The following is a 23,050-nucleotide window of genomic DNA, read 5'->3' as shown; positions in this document are numbered from 1 at the left end:
ATAATTACAATTTATTGATCTCTTGTTAAAATTCATGGATTCTGCTAGAATTTTGCACACAGTATTTCCTCTCTACAAACCTGTGAGCTGACTTACTGACTCTACTTTACACATAATAAATACAAATTCCAAATAATTTAAGTATAATGTAAAAGTTTGCACATCTAGCAACTAGCAGAACTTGGTAACAATCTCAGTTTTATGAAAATTCAAAATAATTGATTTTAACCTTTTTTTTAGGTAGTAATATCTACATAGCAGACTTCCTTATAAAAAGGATGCTTTGTAAGAAAGAAATCCATATTTTTTCCATTTTAAAAACTCTTCACTCACACAAAAGAAACATTATTTTAAAGCTAAATATTATCCTATGATGCTATTTAAGTATTCGAGTTTAATTTAGTATATAACATGAGGACAGTTTTGTAAAAGTCCCTTTATACATCTTTTCCAACTACTTCTTACACTGTGTTCTATTCATAACTGTGTTGGAGTTTCATGTTTGACTAAAGTGGTTATTTAACTCACCTATATCTCTTACTCTAAAGAGCAAATTATTACTGATAACTTATAGCTCTTGTATCACTGGTCAAACAGTCATCACAGCAATTACACAGTCTGTTCTTATTTGCAAGAATGTTCTAAGTTTTGGTCATTTCTCATAGGAGACAAAGGACACAACCAATGAGAGAAAATGTGTAATTTTTCCAAAGACTCCCAGCTACATCCATTCTGCCTTCTTCCTCTCATCTCCAGCATCCCAGATCCCCACCTACGCTCCAACGGCAGAAAAACACAGTGGCAGAGACAGGTCCAGTGTGTCTGTGGGTTTCAGCCTGACATCCTCCAGGGCTCTCTTCTTGTTTTTAGTTCCATCAGAGTGACACCCTTCATCCTCTTCCCCTTGTAGTCCTGGCTCATGCTCTTCCTATTTTATGTTGCTGATGCCTTACAAAACATCACTCTCATAGACATATGCAGGAAACTAACCAAATATTTTAAATGTAGACCAGTTTTTTCAAGATGACAGTTGCTAAATTTAAAATATTTCAATAATTGATACGTAATTAGTCTCAACTGCTATATTGTAAACAGTCTGCCAATACTTTGTTTTCCACAATAAAATTTTGTCTACAAGTCCTGATTATGGAATATGTAAATTTATTTCCTCTATTCAGAATACCTCATGACCATATTACAAACGTCTGCACCATGCAGAGAGCTGAAAGAAGGTTCATTTTCTTGTGCAGCATCCTCAGAGGGAAGCATCAGAATGGGCTTTCTTGGGAGGAAGTCACAGGAAAAATCCAAGATCGTGTCAAAGACACCTTAGGCCTAGAGCATGTCTCTGTGTCCTGTGCATGTATCGGATGAGGTAACTCTTTACACTCAGTTACGTTCTATCTGTGAGGCTCTCACGAAGGTCTCCCCTTTCCCAGCCTCCTTCTCAGAGCAGCACTGACTTCCCTGTTCCTCAGACTGTAGATCAGGGGATTCAGCATGGGATTGAAGAGGCTGTGAAACAGGAGGAGGTACTTCTTCTTCTCTTGAGGGTCCCCATGTTGGGGTCCAATATACATGATAATGGGAGGCCCATAAAAGAGCCCCACCACACAGAGGTGGGAGGAGCAGGTGGAGAAAGCTTTCCAGCGCCCCTCTGCTGACTGGATCTTCTGGACAGCACGTAGAATATGACCATAGGAGACCACAATTGCAGAAACTGGTCCCACCAGCACCAACATTCCCACAGCCACAATCACAACCTCGTTAAGGTGGGTATCAGCACAGGCAAGTTTAAGAACAGCTAGAAGTTCACACAAAAAGTGATTCACATTTTGGGGCCCACAGAAGGGCAACAGTAAGAGTAACACCATATGTACTAGGGCCAGGAGGAACCCTAAAGTCCAGGAAGCCACTGCCAGGGTGATGCAGACTCTCCAGCTCATGATGGTAGAATACCGAAGGGGGAGACAGACAGCTACGTACCGATCATAGGACATCACCACCAGGAGAAGACATTCAGTGTGAGCAAAAATCAAGAAGAGAAAGGTCTGTGTCAAGCAGCCAGCAAAGGAGATGGGCTGGGCTGGGCTCAGGAGGTTGACCAGCATCTGGGGCACTGTGTTGCAGGCATAGGCTATGTCAACAGTGGCCAGTTGGGAAAGGAAGAAGTACATGGGGGTGTGCAGTTTGGAGTCCAGTGAGATGAGCCCCAGGATGACCCCGTTGCCCAGCAGGGTGAAGGCATAGAACACGGAGAAGAGCCCAAACAGGAGCAGCTGCATCCTTGGGCTGAGCGGGAATCCCACCAGGAGGAACTCTGTGACAGAAGTCTGGTTGCCCCCCATTTTCCTGGGAAGGAGACAAGGGAGCTCACCAGGTGTGAGTGCCAGAGGGACATGTTTAACTTGGTAGATGTGTGTGGTCATTGTTTCTTTCCTAAGAAGACATCTTCAGTGACACTTCTATCCTGTTAGTCAGCTCCTAAGTGAATACTATGCACTGCAAAAGACACAGATGGAAATTTTTCTCCTACATGGAATATGACAAGTGAAAAAAGTAAAAGCATGATTAAGCCAAAACCAGGCAGAAGGCAACAAAGGAGAAATTAAGGAGGAACTAAACTTTCCAATAATCAGACAACACAAAAAATCTGGTATTGATAAATCTATGTACATTGGTTACCACCCTAATTTAAGACATTAAAACATAGACATAATCACAGTAGGAGAAAAAATCAAGGTACAATATCTTTACAAAAAGGATACCTGAAATACCTAAATTCCCCCTTCCTCACCTTCTCTCCAGCCCTCTCTGTCATGCACACACACACACGCACACACACCCAAAAGTTAAAGATGAAATTACAAAAAAAACATGACCAGCCATAAAGAAAGTGGTACCAGCATAACTGATATCACATCGAAGCATTTATCTGTAGGCATACGGGAGCTACTACACAATAACAATAAAAGGAACGATCCACCAAAAAGAAAAGTGAGGACCCAGTCCCTTACAAATTTTAATTACAAAGTGACATTTATCTGAGAAGAGTGTCTCCTGAACCTTCAGAAATATTATATTTAAAGGTGAGATATTACAAGCTTTTTCTCTGAGTTAGAAAAAGTACTCCACTAACACAATCTCTATTGAGTGTTGACTCAATAACTAGTCAGCAAGAAGACAAAAAGAAGAAATAAAGGGCAGAAGAATTGAAGTGGAGAATATAAAATGTCATTTTTCACAAAACACAATTGTGTATGTAGAGAAAACTTCTACAGGTGAGCTACTGAAATTCATAAGCGTATTTACAAAATCTCTGAATTCAGGGTCAATGTACAAAATGAAAAATGTATGTATGCCAAAGAGCTGGAAAATTTATAAAGATTCAAAATCTCTCCAGAATGAGCCACACTGAATGAAATTCAAGTCAGAATCCTAGGAGATGTTTTTATCATGTGGAAATTCATAATCTTTCCTAAATGTCGAGGACTGACAAAAGACCTTCGGAAAAAGTATGAAGGAAGAGGACTTAAGTTACTAACTAGTAACATTTATCATAAACACAAAATAATTAATCACTGGGGAACTGGGGCAAAGATAAACCAATAAAGCAATGCAGCAGCTTGGGTGACCTGGAAGTTCAGACACACCAAGGCGGTGCCAGTGTTTTCAGTGAAGTCTGCAATGTCCATCAGCTATCCATGGAGAAAACTCAAACCTGGCCACTACACATGAGGCCCGAGATAAATTTCAGGTGGGCTTTCATTCTAATATGAAAGATAAACACACCCTCCAGGATACAACCAGAGGGGTCCCAGAGGAGCAGCATTTCTCAGAGAGACCCAGACAAAGAACAGACTGCCTCATGGCAACCTCGCACGCACAGGCTGGCTTCTCTCACATTTGTTTCTCTGCTTTTAAAGTTTAAGAACAACACATTTTCACTTCAGCATCATTAGTTTTTAACACCACTTCTCAAAGTGACTTAAAAAGTAAACAGAGTAGGAATGCATTTACGTTTACAATTTTGTGTAGAGCACACGTTTTCATGGATGACTATGCGAGGGACAGAAGTGAGGCAGAGAAGTTGTATTCCCAGTAGAACCAATTTACCGTATCCCACCAGCTAACACTTTTCCTAAACTCGGGTGAGTGGCAATGTCAGCCACATAATCCCATTGCAGGATCTGGCAATGGGTCTCCCTGGGATCAGGACAGCCATCCATGGACAGCAAGCCTGAAACACTGAATCAGGAAAAGCAAATCAGGTGACTCTACCAGTTTCACGGAGACAAGAAAAAACAATGGGAGTTTTTATTGAATTCCTATAGGATGTTCTGGTGGCCACGTGTCAGCACTTCTGCATGGGGCAGCAAACAAAAGGAGGCTTTTTCTGGGAGGTGGTTCTCAGCATAGAAAGACGTGAAGGAGAAACCGTTTAACAACTCCGGCTTCACCTTCCACTGTAAAAGGAGGCAAGGGTATGAGATGGCTTTCATGCCCCTCTCATGCACCATGAGGCAGGGGCATGTAGTGGAACCAGGCCCTCCCCAGAAATGTGACCAGGGAGGCGTTCTGACTAAGAGGAGTGAGAAACCCAGGCTTTGATGGCATGGGTGTCAGATGTTACTCTGAGCACCCCAACCCTGGCAGAGTGCAGGAAATGGGTCTTCAGAAGGATGTCTTTTGCTTCAGCCTAACCTTGACAACTTTGGTCAACCTTTTGTCCTGCTCTTCTGTTAGTCATTAACCAGTTTATACATAATGATGTGTATGTAGGAGGGTATTATTCACAGTATTTTGCTCCTAGTGGGTTTGAATGCACAGGAAGAGGAGAGGTTGGGCTGAACCACCTACTGCCTGAGGTGGGCTCCCAGAGTGATGACTCACACATGCCCTTTTTGTCCAGACCACGAGGATAGAACACAGGGTAGCTCAGGAGCCTTCTAAATGAGAGGGCTTTACACTCTGACCACCTAAGCCCACCCATTCCCCAGACACATACCTGTGGAGTCCAAGGAACAAATTACATAGAGTCCTCCCATCATTCCATGTCTTCCCTACTGATTAGAACAAACCTGTCCTTCTGCTCTTGACTCTACCTTTGTCATCTGAGTGTGGGAGTGGGTTGAGTGTGTGAATGACTGTGTGTGGTGCTAGTAGAGAAGTGAGAACTCAAGAAAAATGGCAGGGTTATCCTACTCAGCAGAATACTGACATGAAAATGCAACAGGTAGACCAGTCAGATGCTACAGAATGTGTCACAGCACAATCTCCACATCCCCAAGTATCTGGATTCTGAACAGCTGATAGAGGTGGAGCCCACCTCCGTACTGCCAAGGAGAATGGTTTAAGCTTCATGATGTGGGTGTGTGTGGCCCCCATGGAGCTTGTTAAGGTGAGCACCTCAAAGGACTAGGTCCTCCCAAAGGAGTGAATCATCTTTGTTGAAAAGTGCTAGTTTTTGCTTGGAACCCATAGGGATTGAAGCCTATTTCCTTATATTTAGGGGCCTTTAATGACTTCAAGAACACTGAGTTCGCTATCCTGAGGTTGATTCAGTGGGCACTGCTGTGCACATTGACCTGCAATAGTAAACACTGATCCCAAACACCGCAGTTTGGGAAGAGGCCTGGCATGAGATATTAATTCATGTCTAGGATCATATAAAGTATAATAAGTCACTGGGAGTGATGAGGTCCCCATAGAAAGTGCATGTTCAGGGGAATCCACAAACCTCAATAATCTTTATAGGAGTATAACATAATAGGCATAGAATGAGTCCAGATAATACAGGAATAAAAGGAAAAAAAATAGACTTCAACATAACAAGATGAAAGATAAAAATCACAAGATCAACAAGAGGGAATTTCAGGGGGAGAATGGGTAGGGTTTATAGGAAAACAATTTAAAAGACACATGGACAAAAACTCGGGGGAGGGTGGTGGGAAAGGTTGGGTGGGTGAGCTGGAATGGGAGTAAAAGGAGAAAAATTGTACTGGCAATGATTAAAAATAAAATAAAACAAAAATAAATAAATAAATAATAAATAAAAATCACAAGATCAGTATCAATAGATGCTGAAAAGCATTTGATAAAGTACAGTACCCATTTGTGATGAAAACACCCAGCAAAGTTGGGAACAGAGGGAGCAATACCTCAACATAATAAAGGCCATATATGAGAAATGTACAGCCTACACCATACTCAATGGGCAAATCTAAAGTTTTCTTTCTCAGATCAACAACAAGGCAAAGATGTCCACTTTCACCCCCTTTTATTAACATTGTATCAGAAATTCAAGATATAGCAATCAGACAAGAAAAAAGAAATAAAAGGCATCGAAATTGGAAAGGAGGAAGAAAAAACTGTCATTGTTTGCAGATGAAATGATAGTGTACATAGAAATCCTATAGGATCCACCAAAAACTACTTAACCTAATAAGTCAACTTTTCAGAATAGTGGGATGCAATCAATACTCAGATTGAAATAATTTTTGCCCACCAAAATGAAATATCAGAAACAACACTGGGGGAAAAAATCCCTTTTACTATAGCAACAAGAGAAACAAAGTACCTAAGAATAAACTGAACCAAGCAGGTAAGGAACTTTACTCAGAAACTAGACAACACTGAAGAAAAAATTGAGGAAGATACAAATAAATGGAAGCATATATGGTGTTTCATGGATTGGGAGAATTTCCTCCTTAAAATATCCACACTATCTAAAGCAAGCCATAGATCCAATGCAATCTCTATTAATATACAATGACAAGTTTCACATATTTAGACCAAATATTTCAAAAATATATATGAAACCAAAAAAAACCCCAAATATTCTCAGCAATCTTGAGAAAGAAGGAACAAGTAGGAGGGATCAGAATACCTCATATCAAACTACATTACAAGGCCACTGTAATCAAAAACAGTTCTGGCATTAGCATAAGAACAGATACATACATCAAGGGAACAGAAGACAGAGCCCACAATAAACCCATGTCTCTATGGTCAACAATATTTGACAAAGTGGGCAGGAGCATAAAATGGAGTAAAAATAGCCTCTTCAACAAATAGTGTTGGGAGAACTGGAATGTTACCTGCAAAAAAAAGTAAGTGAAACTACACGACCAATGTAAACATACACCAAATTTTTAACTCATAATGGACAAAAGACTTCAACATGAGCTGCGACATCATAAAAGTCCTAGAGGAACATGTAGGTGGTAAAATTTCACATATCCATGCAGGAATATTTTTGCTGATATATCCTTCTACCCAAGGGAAATAAAGAAAACAATAAACAAATGGGACTACATCAAATTAAAAAGCTGCTGCATGGCTAAAGAAAACATTATCAAAATGAAAGAAGGGAACCATATGGAAAACATATTTGCCATTGACACCTGAGACAAGGGTCTGATCCCCAAAATATACAAAGAACTCACAAGACTCACCACCAGGAAGGTAAACAATCCAATGAAAACATGCACAAAGGACCTGAACAGACACCTCTCCAAAGAGAACAAACAGAGGGCCTATAGGCGTATGAAGGTATATTCAACATCACTAGCAGAGAGATGCAAATTATAACCACTAGGAGATACCACCTCACACCATTCAGAAGGCCATTATTTACAAATCAACAAATAGCAAGTGCTTGTGAGGATGTGGTGAAAAGGGAACCCTAGTGCACTGTTGGAGGGAATGCAAACTTGTGCAGCTCCCATGAAAAATAGAATGGCATTTCTTCAAAGAATTAAAAATGGAACTGTCTTTTGATCCAGGGATTCCACTGCTGGGATTACACCCTAAGAAGCATGAAACACCAATTCAAAAGAACCTATGCATCCCAATGTTGAGAGCAGCATTATTTGCAATAGCAAAGTGCTTGAAACAGTCTACTGTCCATCAGTAAATGAGTGGATCAAACAACTGTGTATCATTTACACAACAGAATACTATGCAACAGAAAGAACAAACTCCTACATTTCATTTCAGCATGGATGGAACTGGAGAGTACCATGCTAAGGGAAACAAGCCAGGCAGTGAAAGGCAGACACCATGATCTCACCTACAAGAGGAACCTAATGAACAAACACAAACAAGCAAACAGAACCAGGGGCATGAAAAGAAGGAACTGACTGACAGTGACAAGAGTGAAAGTGGGAGGGTGACAAGGAGGAGAGGAGGAAGAAGGTCAAGAACAGGTATAAATGACCCATGGACATGGCTACCAGAGTGGGGACTGACTGGGGGAGCAATGGGGGGAAACTGGGACAAGTGAAATAGAACACCAGTAAAAAAACTTCAAATAACTGTAATTTATGTCAAAAAGGGAAACAAAGTTATAAGAATGAAAAATAAAGTATTTCAATGAAGCATAGAATCTACAACAGAACAATATTCATTCTGAAACAGCAATATATAATGACTTCAATTAAGAAAACATCAAATACAACACAGGGCTACGCACAACAGACAGCAGGACCAATGAAATTTCTGAAAACGAACAGACAGCAGGACCAGTGACATTTCTGAAAACCAATGATATAAAGCAAATATTCTCAAAACTCAGAAAAATATTTGTTTATTACCTATCACCAACAATAATCGTTGCTTTAGCTGTAAAAAGATACATCCTACTAGTGTCTTTTGCATGCGGCCCTGCTGGCAATGAAGACTTGGGTTGGTTGCTTGAGTTGTTTGCTTCCTTTATTTTTAACTTGTGTTTCTGTTTGAAGACATGTTCATTTCATCTTAAATTTGGAAGCATATTTTGCTATATATAAACTTTTGGATTGACAGTTATTTTTCCACCACTTCGCAGATACTGCTCATTGACCTCTGACCTCCAAGGTTCCCACTCAGCAGTAGGAAATCATTATTATATTATTATTGTTGTATCCCTCGTGGTACTACAGGGAGGACCCAGTTCCGTGCAGGCACCTGTACTCTAGTTCCCCGCCCTGCATGAGGGAAGGCCTGGTCTCATAGGCCATTGCCATCATTTCAACCTGGGGCCTTAGGGACTGAAAGGGACTTGAAGCCAGGTGTTGGCTGCAGATCTCCCCATTCAGTTCCTGATTCTGCCTCCTTCTTGTCCTTGAAGAGTTTGCCTTACTCTCTTTCAAGCCCAGCTATACATTTAAGAGTTACGGTTTTTAAAATGTTCTGTCCAGTAGTTTTAGGTGCTTTGTCCTAACATGGTTTGCAGGACGGCCACTCTGCTGTATTGCCACGGTTTCTACTCTAGAAATCCCAGAGGTAACCTACCCGGGAGGGAGTCAGATGCCTGCTGATTCCCCTCACAGATGCACTTGATGCAAACACAGCTGCACTGCAAGGGTGCCGGCTCCGTCTCAGTCCCCGCCCACAGACACGAGTTATTCCTGTGACGCACGTCCCTCACCCTTGCCCTCCCTCCCGCCCCACTTTCCGACTGTGTTCTGTCATGGGACGCTTATCACCCCGTCCTTTTCCAAATGTCTTGTCTTCTTCTTTAATGCATGCCTCCATTCCTATTTTTCTGTCTTTTCTTTCTTTCTCATTCTTCTTCACTTCCCTTATTCCTCGTCTGTACATGCTCAGATTTATAAACCTCTACTTATTTCACACATTTTCCACTTTTAAAACTATAATGTTCATAATTTTTGTATTTATTATGTAGACAATATATTACAAATGTATATTGTTATAAAGACAATTCATCATAGTTAGATTTGAAAATTCCCATAAGCACATAGAAGAAAAACCTTTTCTTTATCATCACTGGGAGTTTTCTTTCAACAATTGTATATTATACATATGGCATCAGTAATCTTCCTTTTTTCATTTAATATGAATTGTAAATATATTGCAAGCCAATAATATAAAAAAGCAGAATTTTAAGAAGATATTATTAATATGCATGTTCAATGTAAATACGTATTTCACCTGTCTCCTAACACTGGAAATCTTGGATGTTTTCAATCTTTAGCTACTACAAACCAACTCTACATGGAGGAGTCTTTGCTCACACAATTATTTTCTTGGATAAATTTTTTAAATGGGAATTACTGGATCAAAACTAACTTCCGGTGTTCAACTCTGCTCTTATGTACCAAATTGTCCTGGGCGAGATAAGCACTGTGTGGTATTACCTACTTTCTCAAACCTTTAGTATAAAGTAAAGAAGACTCATAATTAGAGAACAGACTGAGAGGTGTCAGAGGAGACGGGTTAGGGGGCTGGCTGAAAAAGTTGAAGGGATTAAGCAAAAATAAATAATAGATCAAAGCCATAGCCACCTACAACAGTATGGTGATTACCAGAGGCAGAGGGGAGCGGGGCGAGGGAGAACAGAGTAAAGGGGGAATAAATGGTGATTCGATGAGACTTGACCTGCATGGTGAACACACAACACGATATATACATGACATATTATACACCTGAATACCTGAATCGTAGATAATTTTATTTATTTTTAATGATTTTATTTATTTATTTTTAGACAGAGGGGAAGGGTGGAAGAGAAACATCAATGTGTGGTTGCCTCTCATGCCCCCTACTGAGTACCTGGTCCGCAACTCAGGCCTGTGCCCTGACCGGGAATGGAACTGCTGACCCTTTGGTTCTCACGTAGGCAGTCAATCCGCTTAGCCACATCAGCCAGGGCTGAAACCTACATAATTTTATTAGCCAATGTCATCCCAATAAACTAAATGAAAACATTTTTTAAATAATTATATTTAAAACTTATCAACTTTAATTATAGTTAATAGTATCTTCTTTTTATTCTAATGTTTACTATTATATTTGTCCTGATAATTTGGGGAATTATTTTTTAAGTGTTCTGAGAATGCTGAAAATACTAAAGATACTCAAATGTTGTGTTCTGATCAAGCTTGGCCTTTCTTTTCCTTGAAACTCTTAAAATACTTTGGGAAAGAAACTAAGTTGTTAAGATACTTCATTCAGAGGAGACATCCAGTTAGAAACTGGAGGATTAATAAGGATTCCTGAAAGGTGACTGGGCCAGCAGCCTTCCGTCTCAGAAAGGTCTCCTCCTGTTCCCCACTGTGAGCACGTCCCCAGGGGGTCTTACAGAGCTGCTCTGCTGCTGGCGCTGGGCTGGACTTCTCTGTGTTTTTAAGGCACACCTGCTGACACTAACGTGGACCAGCGTGCACAGTGCAGCAATAAGTGAATGACCTAACCTGCATGACAGCATCTACTGTGGCCCCCGAATCACCATACTCACAGCTTTGAGTGATCCCTCCCCATGACTAGACAACTGTTTTTGCAACGGATTTGGAAAATGAACATGAATTCCTCTAAAAAGTTCTAAAGTTGATAAACTAACCAACAAAGTTTATACGGAGTCATTTCAATTTCACATCTAAATACAAAAGCACGCTCTATTAAAAACACTGACCAGCTGGCAGCAGACTCCCTCAGTCACTCTGGTCTGCTTCTCACGGCCAACGTGGAGGTTTCCTGTCCAACCCTCCATGCGAGTCATAAGACTCAGGCTTTGTCTCAGGAAAGATCTCTACGTCATCATGTTTCCTGAATGCATCAAGACCTAGTTCCCTGGGACTTAGCCCTTAGGGCAGACGCCTCTCCCTCACCTCCTCAGGCCTCTCAGGCTCTGGGACCTCTCTGGGGCCCTCAGTTGATAACTCCGCCTTAGCCTCCTCACTCACGTCACTTCACACGTCTCTTGCCTCCTGACCCAAGGTTTCCTTTCACCCACAGGGAAAGTATCTCTGGATTACTCGGTGGCCACAGTGTACACACAATTGTCCTGTGGGATAACTGACACCCCATGGAGTGAGACACACCATTTACCAATGAAAGTAAAAGTAAGCTATTAAGTTCTTCATCTCTATTTCCAGAGGGATACAGAGGGAGAAAGAGTGGGTGAGAAACATCATTGTGAGAGAGAGAAACACCGATTACCATCGTTACCTCTTGTACACACACCAACCAGGGAAGGAAAAATACACCCGGGCACCTGACCTGACTGGGAATTGAGCCACTGACCTTTCCTTTGGGCATGACTCAGAACTCAGGCACACCAGCCAGGGCTTCAGTTCTTCCCTTTACTCTCCCTGGTAGTAGCTGCCTTCGGTGCTTGCTGCTTGAGGCCTCTCATAAGGGAATCCTATGAGGTAGAACCGTTCGCTGTTTCTAACATCACACAGTGAGCAGCCTCAGTGAGTCACCCTTGAACTCGCTTTCCCTACTCTTTTGTCACTCCCTCTTTCCCTCATTTATAGTAAGTGTTGGTACATGAGCTTCTATATAGGGTTTTATTTTGGGGAGAATCCAGACTGGGATGTAACAGCATCATCTGCCAACTTGGAAGCGTAAAATTCTGTTTCTCTAGTGACAATGAAGTATAAGGGAAAAGGAAGACAGGTAAGAAAGGTAGGTGGTCAGGTGCATGCACACGCTGGCTTTCCCGCTGTGGTCTGAAAGGACAGAGATAGGTTTGTTAGGTCTGACAAGAGTGACCCTGAAAAGTATATGAGTGTTTCCCCACATCTCCCATTAGTGCCTCTGGGTGGAGACCAACGTGTGGATCAAGTGCATAAGACGTCACGGCCCGGGGAGCAAGGAGAGACAAGTGCTGCAGGACTAAGTTGTCTACACAGACACACCTGAGGCAGCTCTCCTGGCTCCTTGCTGCCTCCACAATTTCTGGAAGGAATTCAGATGATTCTGCAAGTCCCCAGTGGTGGTGGTGCGTGCAAATATTGGAGAAGTAGGGCAACCACTTGCACAGGGAATCGCCATGATGCCAGGGAAACAGCCTGGTACCTGAGGGTGTCAGGATGGTCCAATGAGACGAGATCAAAATGAAAGGCACGGCCATATTTCCCAGAGGATCACAGCACCAGGGAAGGTGTGATTAAGGTGGGGATGACACACCAAGGACGTCTAACTGACAATGACTCAATACATAAAAGAACCGACTTCCCACAGCCCCGAGCTCCAGGGTCAGAGACAACACAGGTCCTGGGACACTTCCCAAGAGGCCAGAGCTCAGCAGGTCACAGCTGCCCTCACCAAGGAACTCAAGTCCACAGAGAGACTGACACATGGACCCGGACAGCATGCCGTGGGAAAGAGGCTCTTTAAAGCAGGCAAGCAAGACTGAGAGAGCTTCTGCAGAAATGTCTACAAATTCATGTGGTCCTGACACACATACAGAGCTTCCTTTTCCCCACTCCCAAACCTCCAGTGCTGCTAAATAAGATTGTAAGGTCATGATCTAGAATAAATAAATTTCTTATTCCTGGTTCAACTATTCAGAACAAAAGAAAAATAGACTTGTGACCTGTTAACATATTTATGTATATGCTACGTTAGAGTAATCCCAATCTTTCTTATTAGACTCTAAACCCACCTATATGTAGGTAGAAATTTCATACAGAGATAACCGCTATATAATGAAGGGGCTAGGAGAACCCACCTATATGCAGGGGAATTGATCCCCCATGAATTCAAAAATATGTGATTTCCTAAAAACTTAATTACTAACAGCACTAGGTTGACCCAAAGGCTCACCCATAACATAGTCAAATAATACCCACAAGGATAAACAAGCAAACAAACCTGGAAGTGTCTTCTAGAGGGCGGGCCCATTGTAGTACAGACTTCCCCCACTAGGTGACTGTTCTAGGAACCCATGTGTATCAGTGTGCCAGCTGACATTGTTGTGAGAGGCTGCGTTTGGCGGCTATGAGATTTTTTTGGAGACTATTACAACACATTTGCCCATTGCACGACGAGTGATTTGTGAGTGCACCTGACCACACCACACTGAGTGTGCAGCTGTTTTTGACCCACCCTCCACATTCACCCAATCTTGTCCCAGGTGAGTGTTTATTTCCCTGGATGAAAAAGTCCTCAAAGGGAAATGTTTTGCTGACATGGAAGAGGTGAAACAAAAGAGGCAGAAGCATTAAAAGGTATAAAAATCAATGAGTTCAAAATTTTCAGCATGGAAAAAATGTCCTGACAAGTGTACTGCATCAAATAGAGAGTAGTTTGAAGGTGATGATGTTTAAACACATAAGAATAAATGCATAATATTTTATAAATAAATTTTGGGGGTTTTGGGGTCCCTTTCATATTTCTTACATGTACTACACACTGCACTCTTACAATAACATAAGCAATAGGCAAATGTTAAGAAAATCATGGGGAAGACAGAATACATTTACAGTATTTGTTGAAAAAAATCTGCACACAAGTGAATCCACACAGTTCCACCTCGGGTTATACAAGGGTCACCTGTGTTTACTCATCACTGCCTCACCAATGTCCAGCTCAGTGTGAGGAACAGGGGAAATGCTGAGTAAAAGGTAATAGTCGTGATACCAACAGCCTATTGGATGTTCAAGCCGAAGCAGATCCAAGCCAGGACATTCATGACCCAGAATTTCCCTGAGTACGACTTCCACAGAAATGACTGCATATGATCCCCAAAGCAGGAGCGTAATAACAGCCAGAATTGGAGACAACCAGATATGAACTACCCGAAGTGTCATACATAAATTGTGATAGATTTATAGAATGTAATGCTATGAAGCAATTAAGTTAATGAAATAGAACTACCTGTAGCAACCTAATGAATCTCACAAACAGTAATGAGTGAAAAAACGAAAGTAACAAAGAATGCACATTTTGGGTATAGATATCTATAGATGTAAATTTTTGCAATTCTGAATTGTATTTATTTGTGTACTTTTAAATGTTATTGCTTTAGAGAAAAGAGATTGCTAGGAAAGACTCTCTGACTCATTTACTTTGAACATTAGTTAAAATATGGGCATTTTGCCTGGCTGGCATAGCTCAGTGGATTCAGCACGGGCTGCGAACCAAAGTATCGCAGGTTCAATTCCCAGTCAGGGCACATGCCTGGGTTGCAGGCCATGACCCCTAGCAACAGCACATTGATGTTTCTCTCTCTCTCTCTTTCTCCCTCCCTTCCCTCTCTAAAAATAAATAAAATCTTAAAAAAATATATGGGCATTTTGCATCACATAAAGGGCTACATTATGTAATATTCCTGCTTTTTCTAGTATAAGAGCAAATTTCACTTCACATTGTTTCATTTTTAAGTCATAGTCCTTATTATTTAAAATAATAAATATATCTAGGCTATAATGTTAATAATTACAATTTATTGATCTCTTGTTAAAATTCATGGATTCTGCTAGAATTTTGCACACAGTATTTCCTCTCTACAAACCTGTGAGCTGACTTACTGACTCTACTTTACACATAATAAATACAAATTCCAAATAATTTAAGTATAATGTAAAAGTTTGCACATCTAGCAACTAGCAGAACTTGGTAACAATCTCAGTTTTATGAAAATTCAAAATAATTGATTTTAACCTTTTTTTTAGGTAGTAATATCTACATAGCAGACTTCCTTATAAAAAGGATGCTTTGTAAGAAAGAAATCCATATTTTTTCCATTTTAAAAACTCTTCACTCACACAAAAGAAACATTATTTTAAAGCTAAATATTATCCTATGATGCTATTTAAGTATTCGAGTTTAATTTAGTATATAACATGAGGACAGTTTTGTAAAAGTCCCTTTATACATCTTTTCCAACTACTTCTTACACTGTGTTCTATTCATAACTGTGTTGGAGTTTCATGTTTGACTAAAGTGGTTATTTAACTCACCTATATCTCTTACTCTAAAGAGCAAATTATTACTGATAACTTATAGCTCTTGTATCACTGGTCAAACAGTCATCACAGCAATTACACAGTCTGTTCTTATTTGCAAGAATGTTCTAAGTTTTGGTCATTTCTCATAGGAGACAAAGGACACAACCAATGAGAGAAAATGTGTAATTTTTCCAAAGACTCCCAGCTACATCCATTCTGCCTTCTTCCTCTCATCTCCAGCATCCCAGATCCCCACCTACGCTCCAACGGCAGAAAAACACAGCGGCAGAGACAGGTCCAGTGTGTCTGTGGGTTTCAGCCTGACATCCTCCAGGGCTCTCTTCTTGTTTTTAGTTCCATCAGAGTGACACCCTTCATCCTCTTCCCCTTGTAGTCCTGGCTCATGCTCTTCCTATTTTATGTTGCTGATGCCTTACAAAACATCACTCTCATAGACATATGCAGGAAAATAACCAAATATTTTAAATGTAGACCAGTTTTTTCAAGATGACAGTTGCTAAATTTAAAATATTTCAATAATTGATACGTAATTAGTCTCAACTGCTATATTGTAAACAGTCTGCCAATACTTTGTTTTCCACAATAAAATTTTGTCTACAAGTCCTGATTATGGAATATGTAAATTTATTTCCTCTATTCAGAATATACCTCATGACCATATTACAAATGTCTGCACCATGCAGAGAGCTGAAAGAAGGTTCATTTTCTTGTGCAGCATCCTCAGAGGGAAGCATCAGAATGGGCTTTCTTGGGAGGAAGTCACAGGAAAAATCCAAGATCGTGTCAAAGACGCCTTAGGCCTAGAGCATGTCTCTGTGTCCTGTGCATGTATCGGATGAGGTAACTCTTTACACTCAGGTACGTTCTATCTGTGAGGCTCTCACGAAGGTCTCCCCTTTCCCAGCCTCCTTCTCAGAGCAGCACTGACTTCCCTGTTCCTCAGACTGTAGATCAGGGGATTCAGCATGGGATTGAAGAGGCTGTGAAACAGGAGGAGGTACTTCTTCTTCTCTTGAGGGTCCCCATGTTGGGGTCCAATATACATGATAATGGGAGGCCCATAAAAGAGCCCCACCACACAGAGGTGGGAGGAGCAGGTGGAGAAAGCTTTCCAGCGCCCCTCTGCTGACTGGATCTTCTGGACAGCACATAGAATATGACCATAGGAGACCACAATTGCAGAAACTGGTCCCACCAGCACCAACATTCCCACAGCCACAATCACAACCTCGTTAAGGTGGGTATCAGCACAGGCAAGTTTAAGAACAGCTAGAAGTTCACACAAAAAGTGATTCACATTTTGGGGCCCACAGAAGGGCAACAGTAAGAGTAACACCATATGTACTAGGGCCAGGAGGAACCCTAAAGTCCAGGAAGCCACTGCCAGGGTGATGCAGACTCTCCAGCTCATGATGGTAGAATACCGAAGGGGGAGACAGACAGCTACGTACCGATCATAGGACATCACCACCAGGAGAAGACATTCAGTGTGAGCAAAAATCAAGAAGAGAAAGGTCTGTGTCAAGCAGCCAGCAAAGGAGATGGGCTGGGCTGGGCTCAGGAGGTTGACCAGCATCTGGGGCACTGTGTTGCAGGCATAGGCTATGTCGACAGTGGCCAGTTGGGAAAGGAAGAAGTACATGGGGGTGTGCAGTTTGGAGTCCAGTGAGATGAGCCCCAGGATGACCCCGTTGCCCAGCAGGGTGAAGGCATAGAACACGGAGAAGAGCCCAAACAGGAGCAGCTGCATCCTTGGGCTGAGCGGGAATCCCACCAGGAGGAACTCTGTGACAGAAGTCTGGTTGCCCCCCATTTTCCTGGGAAGGAGACAAGGGAGCTCACCAGGTGTGAGTGCCAGAGGGACATGTTTAAGTTGGTAGATGTGTGTGTGTCATTGTTTCTTTCCTAAGAAGACATCTTCAGTGACACTTCTATCCTCTTAGTCAGCTCCTAAGTGAATACTATGCACTGCAAAAGACACAGATGGAAATTTTTCTCCTACATGGAATACATGACAAGTGAAAAAAGTAAAAGCATGATTAAGCCAAAACCAGGCAGAAGGCAACAAAGGAGAAATTAAGGAGGAACTAAACTTTCCAATAATCAGACAACACAAAAATCTGGTATTGATAAATCTATGTACATTGATTACCACCCTAATTTAAGACATTAAAACATAGACATAATCACAGTAGGAGAAAAAATCAAGGTACAATATCTTTACAAAAAGGATACCTGAAATACCTAAATTCCCCCTTCCTCACCTTCTCTCCAGCCCTCTCTCTCTCACACACACACACATGCACACACACACCTAAAAGTTAAAGATGAAATTACAAAAACAAACATGACCAGCCATAAAGAAACTGGTACCAGCATAACTGATATCACATCGAAGCATTTATCTGTAGGCATACGGGAGCTACTACACAGTAACAATAAAAGGAACAATCCACCAAAAAGAAAAGTGAGGATCCAGTCCCGTACAAATTTTAATTACAAAGTGACATTTATCTGAGAAGAGTGTCTCCTGAACCTTCAGAAATATTATATTTAAAGGTGAGATATTACAAGCTTTTTCTCTGAGTTAGAAAAAGTACTCCACTAACACAATCTCTATTGAGTGTTGACTCAATAGCTAGTCAGCAAGAAGACAAAAAGAAGAAATAAAGGGCATAAGAATTGAAGTGGAGAATATAAAATGTCATTTTTCACAAAACACAATTGTGTATGTAGAGAAAACTTCTACAGGTGAACTACTGAAATTCATAAGCGTATTTACAAAATCTCTGAATTCAGGGTCAATGTGCAAAATGAAAAATGTATGTATGCCAAAGAGCTGGAAAATACGTAAAGATTCAAAATATCCCCAAATGGGCCACACTGCATGAAATTCGAGTCAGAATCCCAGCAGTTCTTTTTCTCATGTGGAAATTCATAATCTTTTTCTAAATATCACATATGAAAATGCGAAAACTCAAGGATTGCCAAAAGACCTTCAGAAAAGGTATGAAGGAAGAGAAGTGAAACTATTCACTAGTAACATTTACCACAAAGCCAACATGATTAAATCACCGGGGAACTGGGGCAAATGTAAACCAATAACACAACACGGCAGCTTGGGTGACTCTGAAGTTCAGACACACAAAGTTGGTGCCAGTGTTTCCAGGGAAGTCCGCATGGTCTGTGGGATATCCATGGAGAAAACTCTAACCTGGCCAGCACACAGGAGGCCCGAGATAAATTTCAGGTGGGCTTTCATTCTAAATACAAAAGCTAAACACACCTTCCAGGACACACACCAGGGGGTCACAGAGGAGCAGCATTTCTCAGAGAGATCCAGACAAAGAACAGACTGTGTCATGACAACCTTGCACGCACAGGCTGGCTTCTCTCACGTTTGTTCCTCTACTTTTAAAGTTTAAGAACAACACATTTTCACTTTAGCATCATTAGTTTTGAACACCACTTCTCAAAGGGACTTAAAAAGTAAACAGAGTAGGAATGCATTTACGTTTACCATTTTGTGTAGAGCACACGTTTTCATGGATGACTATGCGAGGTACAGAAGTGAGGCAGAGAAGTTGTATTCCCAGTAGAACCGATTTACCGTATCCCACCAGCTAACACTTCTCCTAAACTCTGGTGAGTGGCACTGTCAGCCACATAATCCCATTCTAGGATCTGGCAATGGGTCTCCCTGGGATCAGGGCAGCCATCCATGGACAGCAAGCCTGAAACACCGAATCAGGAAAAGCGAATCGGCCGCCTCTACCAGCTTCACTGACACAAGAAAAATGCAATGGGAGTTTCACTGAATTCCACAGGATGCTCTGCTGGCCATGTGTCAGCACCTCTGTACAGGGCAATGAGGAAAAGGAGGCTATTTCTAAGAGATGGTAGCAGCACATGATTGTCAGCTAGGAAGACATAAAGGAGAAATTGTGTAACAGCTCCGGCTTCACCTTCCACTGTAAAAGGAGGCAAGGGTATGAGATGGCTTTCATGCCCCTCTCAGGTTGCTACCATGAGGCAGGGGCATGTAGTGGAACCAGGTCCTCCCCAGAAATGTGACCAGCGAGGGGTTCTGATTAAGAGGAGAGAGAAACCCAGGCTTTGACAGCATGGGTGGCAGATGTTACTCTGAGCACCCCCACACTGGCACAGTGTAAAGATAGGATCTTGAGAAAGGTGTCTTTCTCTTCATCCTACCCTGAGGACTTTGGTCAACCTTTTGTCCTGCTCTTCTATTAGTCATTAAACAGTTTATATATAATGATTTATATGTAGAGGATGCTATTTATAATATTTTCCTTGTAGTGGGTTTGAATACACAGGAAGAGGAGAGGTTGGGCTGAGGCACCCACTGCTTGAGGAGGGCTCCCTGAGTGATGAGTCACAGAGGCCCTTTCTGTCCAGACCACAAGGACAGGACACAGGGGAGCTCAGGAGGCTTCCGAATGAGAGGGGGTTACACTCTGACCACCGCCCACCCATTCCCCAGACACATACCTGTGGAGTCCAGGGAACAAATTACAAAGTGTCTGCCCACCATTCCATGTCCTTTCTACTGAGCAGGACAAACCTGATATTCTACTCTTGACTCCAGCTTTGTTGTCTGAAGGTGTGAGTATGTGTGTGTGAGTGACTGTGTGTGTGGTGCTGGTAGGGAAGTGAGAACTCAGGAGAAATGGTAGGGGTGATCCACCTCAGCAAGGTCTTGCATGAAGATGTAACAGGTACACAAGTCAGATGTTACATGACGTGTCACAGCACAATCTCCACATCCCCAAATATCTGGATTCTAAGCAGCTGATCTGAGGTGGAGCCCACCTGCTTACCCCTGAGGAGAATGGTTTAAGCTTCATGATGTGGTGTGTGTGGCCCCCATGGAGATTGTTAAGATGAACATCTCGAAGGACTGGTTCCTCCCAAGGGAGTGAATCATCTTTGTCTGCTGAAAAGTGTTTTTTTTTTAACTTGGAAATTCATAGAGATTGAAGCCTATTTCCTTATTTTTAGGGCCCTTTAAGTGACTTCGAGGACACCGCATTTGCTATCCTGAGGTTGATTCAGCAGGCACTGCTGTTCACATTGACCTGCAATAGTAAACACTGATCTGAAACACTGCAGTTTGGGAAGAGGCCTGACAAGAGAGATTAAGTTATGTGCTAGGAGCATATAAAATACATTAAGTCACTGGGAGTGATGAGTTCCCATAGAAAGTGCTTGTTCAGGAAGATGCACAAAACTTCAATAGTCTTTACAGGAGTATAACATAACAGGCAATTCCGGGAGTCCAGATATAACACAGGCAATAACAGGAACAAATAAAGACGCCAACATAAACAAAATGAAAGAAAAAAATCACATGACCATATCAACAGATGCTGAAAAGCATTTGATAAAGTACAGCACCCATTTATGATAAAAACACCCAGCAAAGTGGGAATAGAGGGAGCATACCTCAACGTAAGAAAGGCCATATATGAGAAATACCTACAGCCAATTACATACTCAATACACAAAATTTACAACCTACCTTCCGAAGGACCAAGAACAACACAAAGGTGTCTGCTTTCACCACCTTTATCCAACATACTATCAAAAGTTCTGAACACATTGATCAGACAAGAAAAAAGAAAAAAAGGCATCCAAGTCGGAAAGGAGGAAGTAAAACCATCATTGATTGCACATGACATGATATGGCACCTAGAATACCGTGTAGGCTCCACCAAAAACTACTCAACCTGTATAAGTGAATTTGCAAAATAGTGGAATTAAAGTCAATGTTCAGATTGAAAGCATTTTTGCACACCAACAATGAAATATCAAAAACAGAAACTAGCAAAAAAAAAAAAAAAAACCTTTACTATAGCAACAAGAAAAACAAAGTACCTAGGAATAAACTGAACCAAGGAGGTAAAGGACCTGTTCTCAGAAAACTAGACAACACTGAAGAAAGAAATTAAGAAAGATACAAATAAATGGAAGCATATATGGTGTTCATGGATAGGGAAAATTTACATCATTAAAATGTCCACACTACCTAAAGCAAGCCATAGATTCAACGTAATCTCTGTTAACAAACATACCAATGATATATTACACAGATTTAGAACAAATATTTCAAAGATTTATAAAGAACCAAAAATAACCCCAAATAGTCTCAGCAATCTTCAGAAAGAAGAACAAAGTAGGAGAAATCACAATGCCTCATATCAAACTATATTATAAGCCCACTGTAATCAAAACAGTCTGGCACTAGCATAAGAACTGATACAAAGATCAATGAGTCAGAAGAAAGACCCACAATAAACCCATGTCTCTATGGTCAACAATATTCAACAAAGGGAGCAGCACCATAAAATAGACTAAAAATAGCCTCTCAACAAATACTGTTGGGAGAACTGGAATGTTACATGTAAAAAAAGGAAATTAGACCACCAATGTAAAACATGCACCAGAATTAACTTACAATGGACAAAAGGTAGAAAACATAAGCTGTGACATCATAAAAGTCCTAGAGGAAAACAAAGGCAGTAAAATTCCACATGTCTTATCCATGCAGCAATACCTTTGCTGATATATCCTTCTACCCAAGGGAAATAAAGGAAAGGGTAAACAAATGAGATTACATCAAATTAAAAAGCTTCTGCATAGCTAAAGAAAACATCATCAAAATGAAAAGGAAACCAACCATATGGGAAAACATATTTGCCAATGATACCTGACACAAGGGTTTGATCTCCAAAACATATAAAGAATTCACAGGACTCACCACCAGGAAGACAAACAATCCAATTAACACATGGGAAGAGGGCCTCCTGACAGGCACTTCTCAAGGAGAACAAACAGAGGGTCTATAGGCATGTGAAAGGATGCTACATCAGTAGCCATCAGAGAGATTCAAATTATAACCACTAGGAGATACCTCCTCATACCATTCAGAATGGCCATCATTAACAAAACAACAAATAGAAAGTGCTGGTGAGGATGTGGTGAAAAGGGAACCCTAGTGCACTGTTGGTGGGAATGCAAACTTGTGCAGCTCCTGTGGAAAACAGTATGGAATTTATTCAAAAAATTAAAAATGGAACTGACTTTTGATCCAGTGATTCCACTGCTGGGATTATGCCCTAAGAGGCATGAAATACCAATACAAAAGAACCTATGCACCCCAATGTTCATAGCAGCATTATTTGCAATAGCCAAGTGCTGGAAACAGCCTACTACTGCCCATCAGTAAATGAGTGCATAGAAAAACTGTGCATCATTTACACAATGGAATACTATGGAACACAAAGAAACCAAACTCCTAACTTTAATGACAACATAAAAGGAAC

General features: G+C 41.2%; 2 protein-coding genes across 2 annotated transcripts; both read right to left on the bottom strand.

Annotated features, from left to right (window-relative positions):
• Positions 1 to 1,342: 1,342 nt before the first annotated feature.
• Positions 1,343 to 2,392, bottom strand: LOC114507866 (olfactory receptor 2A25-like). Its single transcript, XM_028525893.2, has one exon. It carries the CDS (start codon positions 2,346 to 2,348, stop codon positions 1,416 to 1,418), a length of 933 nt encoding a protein of 310 aa, XP_028381694.1. The 5' UTR covers positions 2,349 to 2,392; the 3' UTR covers positions 1,343 to 1,415.
• A 13,577-nt stretch (positions 2,393 to 15,969) lies between these two features.
• Positions 15,970 to 17,536, bottom strand: LOC114507860 (olfactory receptor 2A25-like). The gene has a single exon (XM_028525885.2). The coding sequence runs from the start codon at positions 17,515 to 17,517 to the stop codon at positions 16,585 to 16,587; it is 933 nt and encodes a 310-aa protein (XP_028381686.1). The 5' UTR covers positions 17,518 to 17,536; the 3' UTR covers positions 15,970 to 16,584.
• Positions 17,537 to 23,050: the final 5,514 nt, after the last annotated feature.

This window comes from Phyllostomus discolor, chromosome 10 (assembly GCF_004126475.2).
Source record: "Phyllostomus discolor isolate MPI-MPIP mPhyDis1 chromosome 10, mPhyDis1.pri.v3, whole genome shotgun sequence".
In the NCBI taxonomy this organism is placed as follows: Eukaryota; Metazoa; Chordata; class Mammalia; order Chiroptera; family Phyllostomidae; genus Phyllostomus; species Phyllostomus discolor.
The sequence above is the reverse complement of the archived record's forward strand: the minus strand, read 5'-3'. Positions and strand labels throughout refer to the sequence as shown.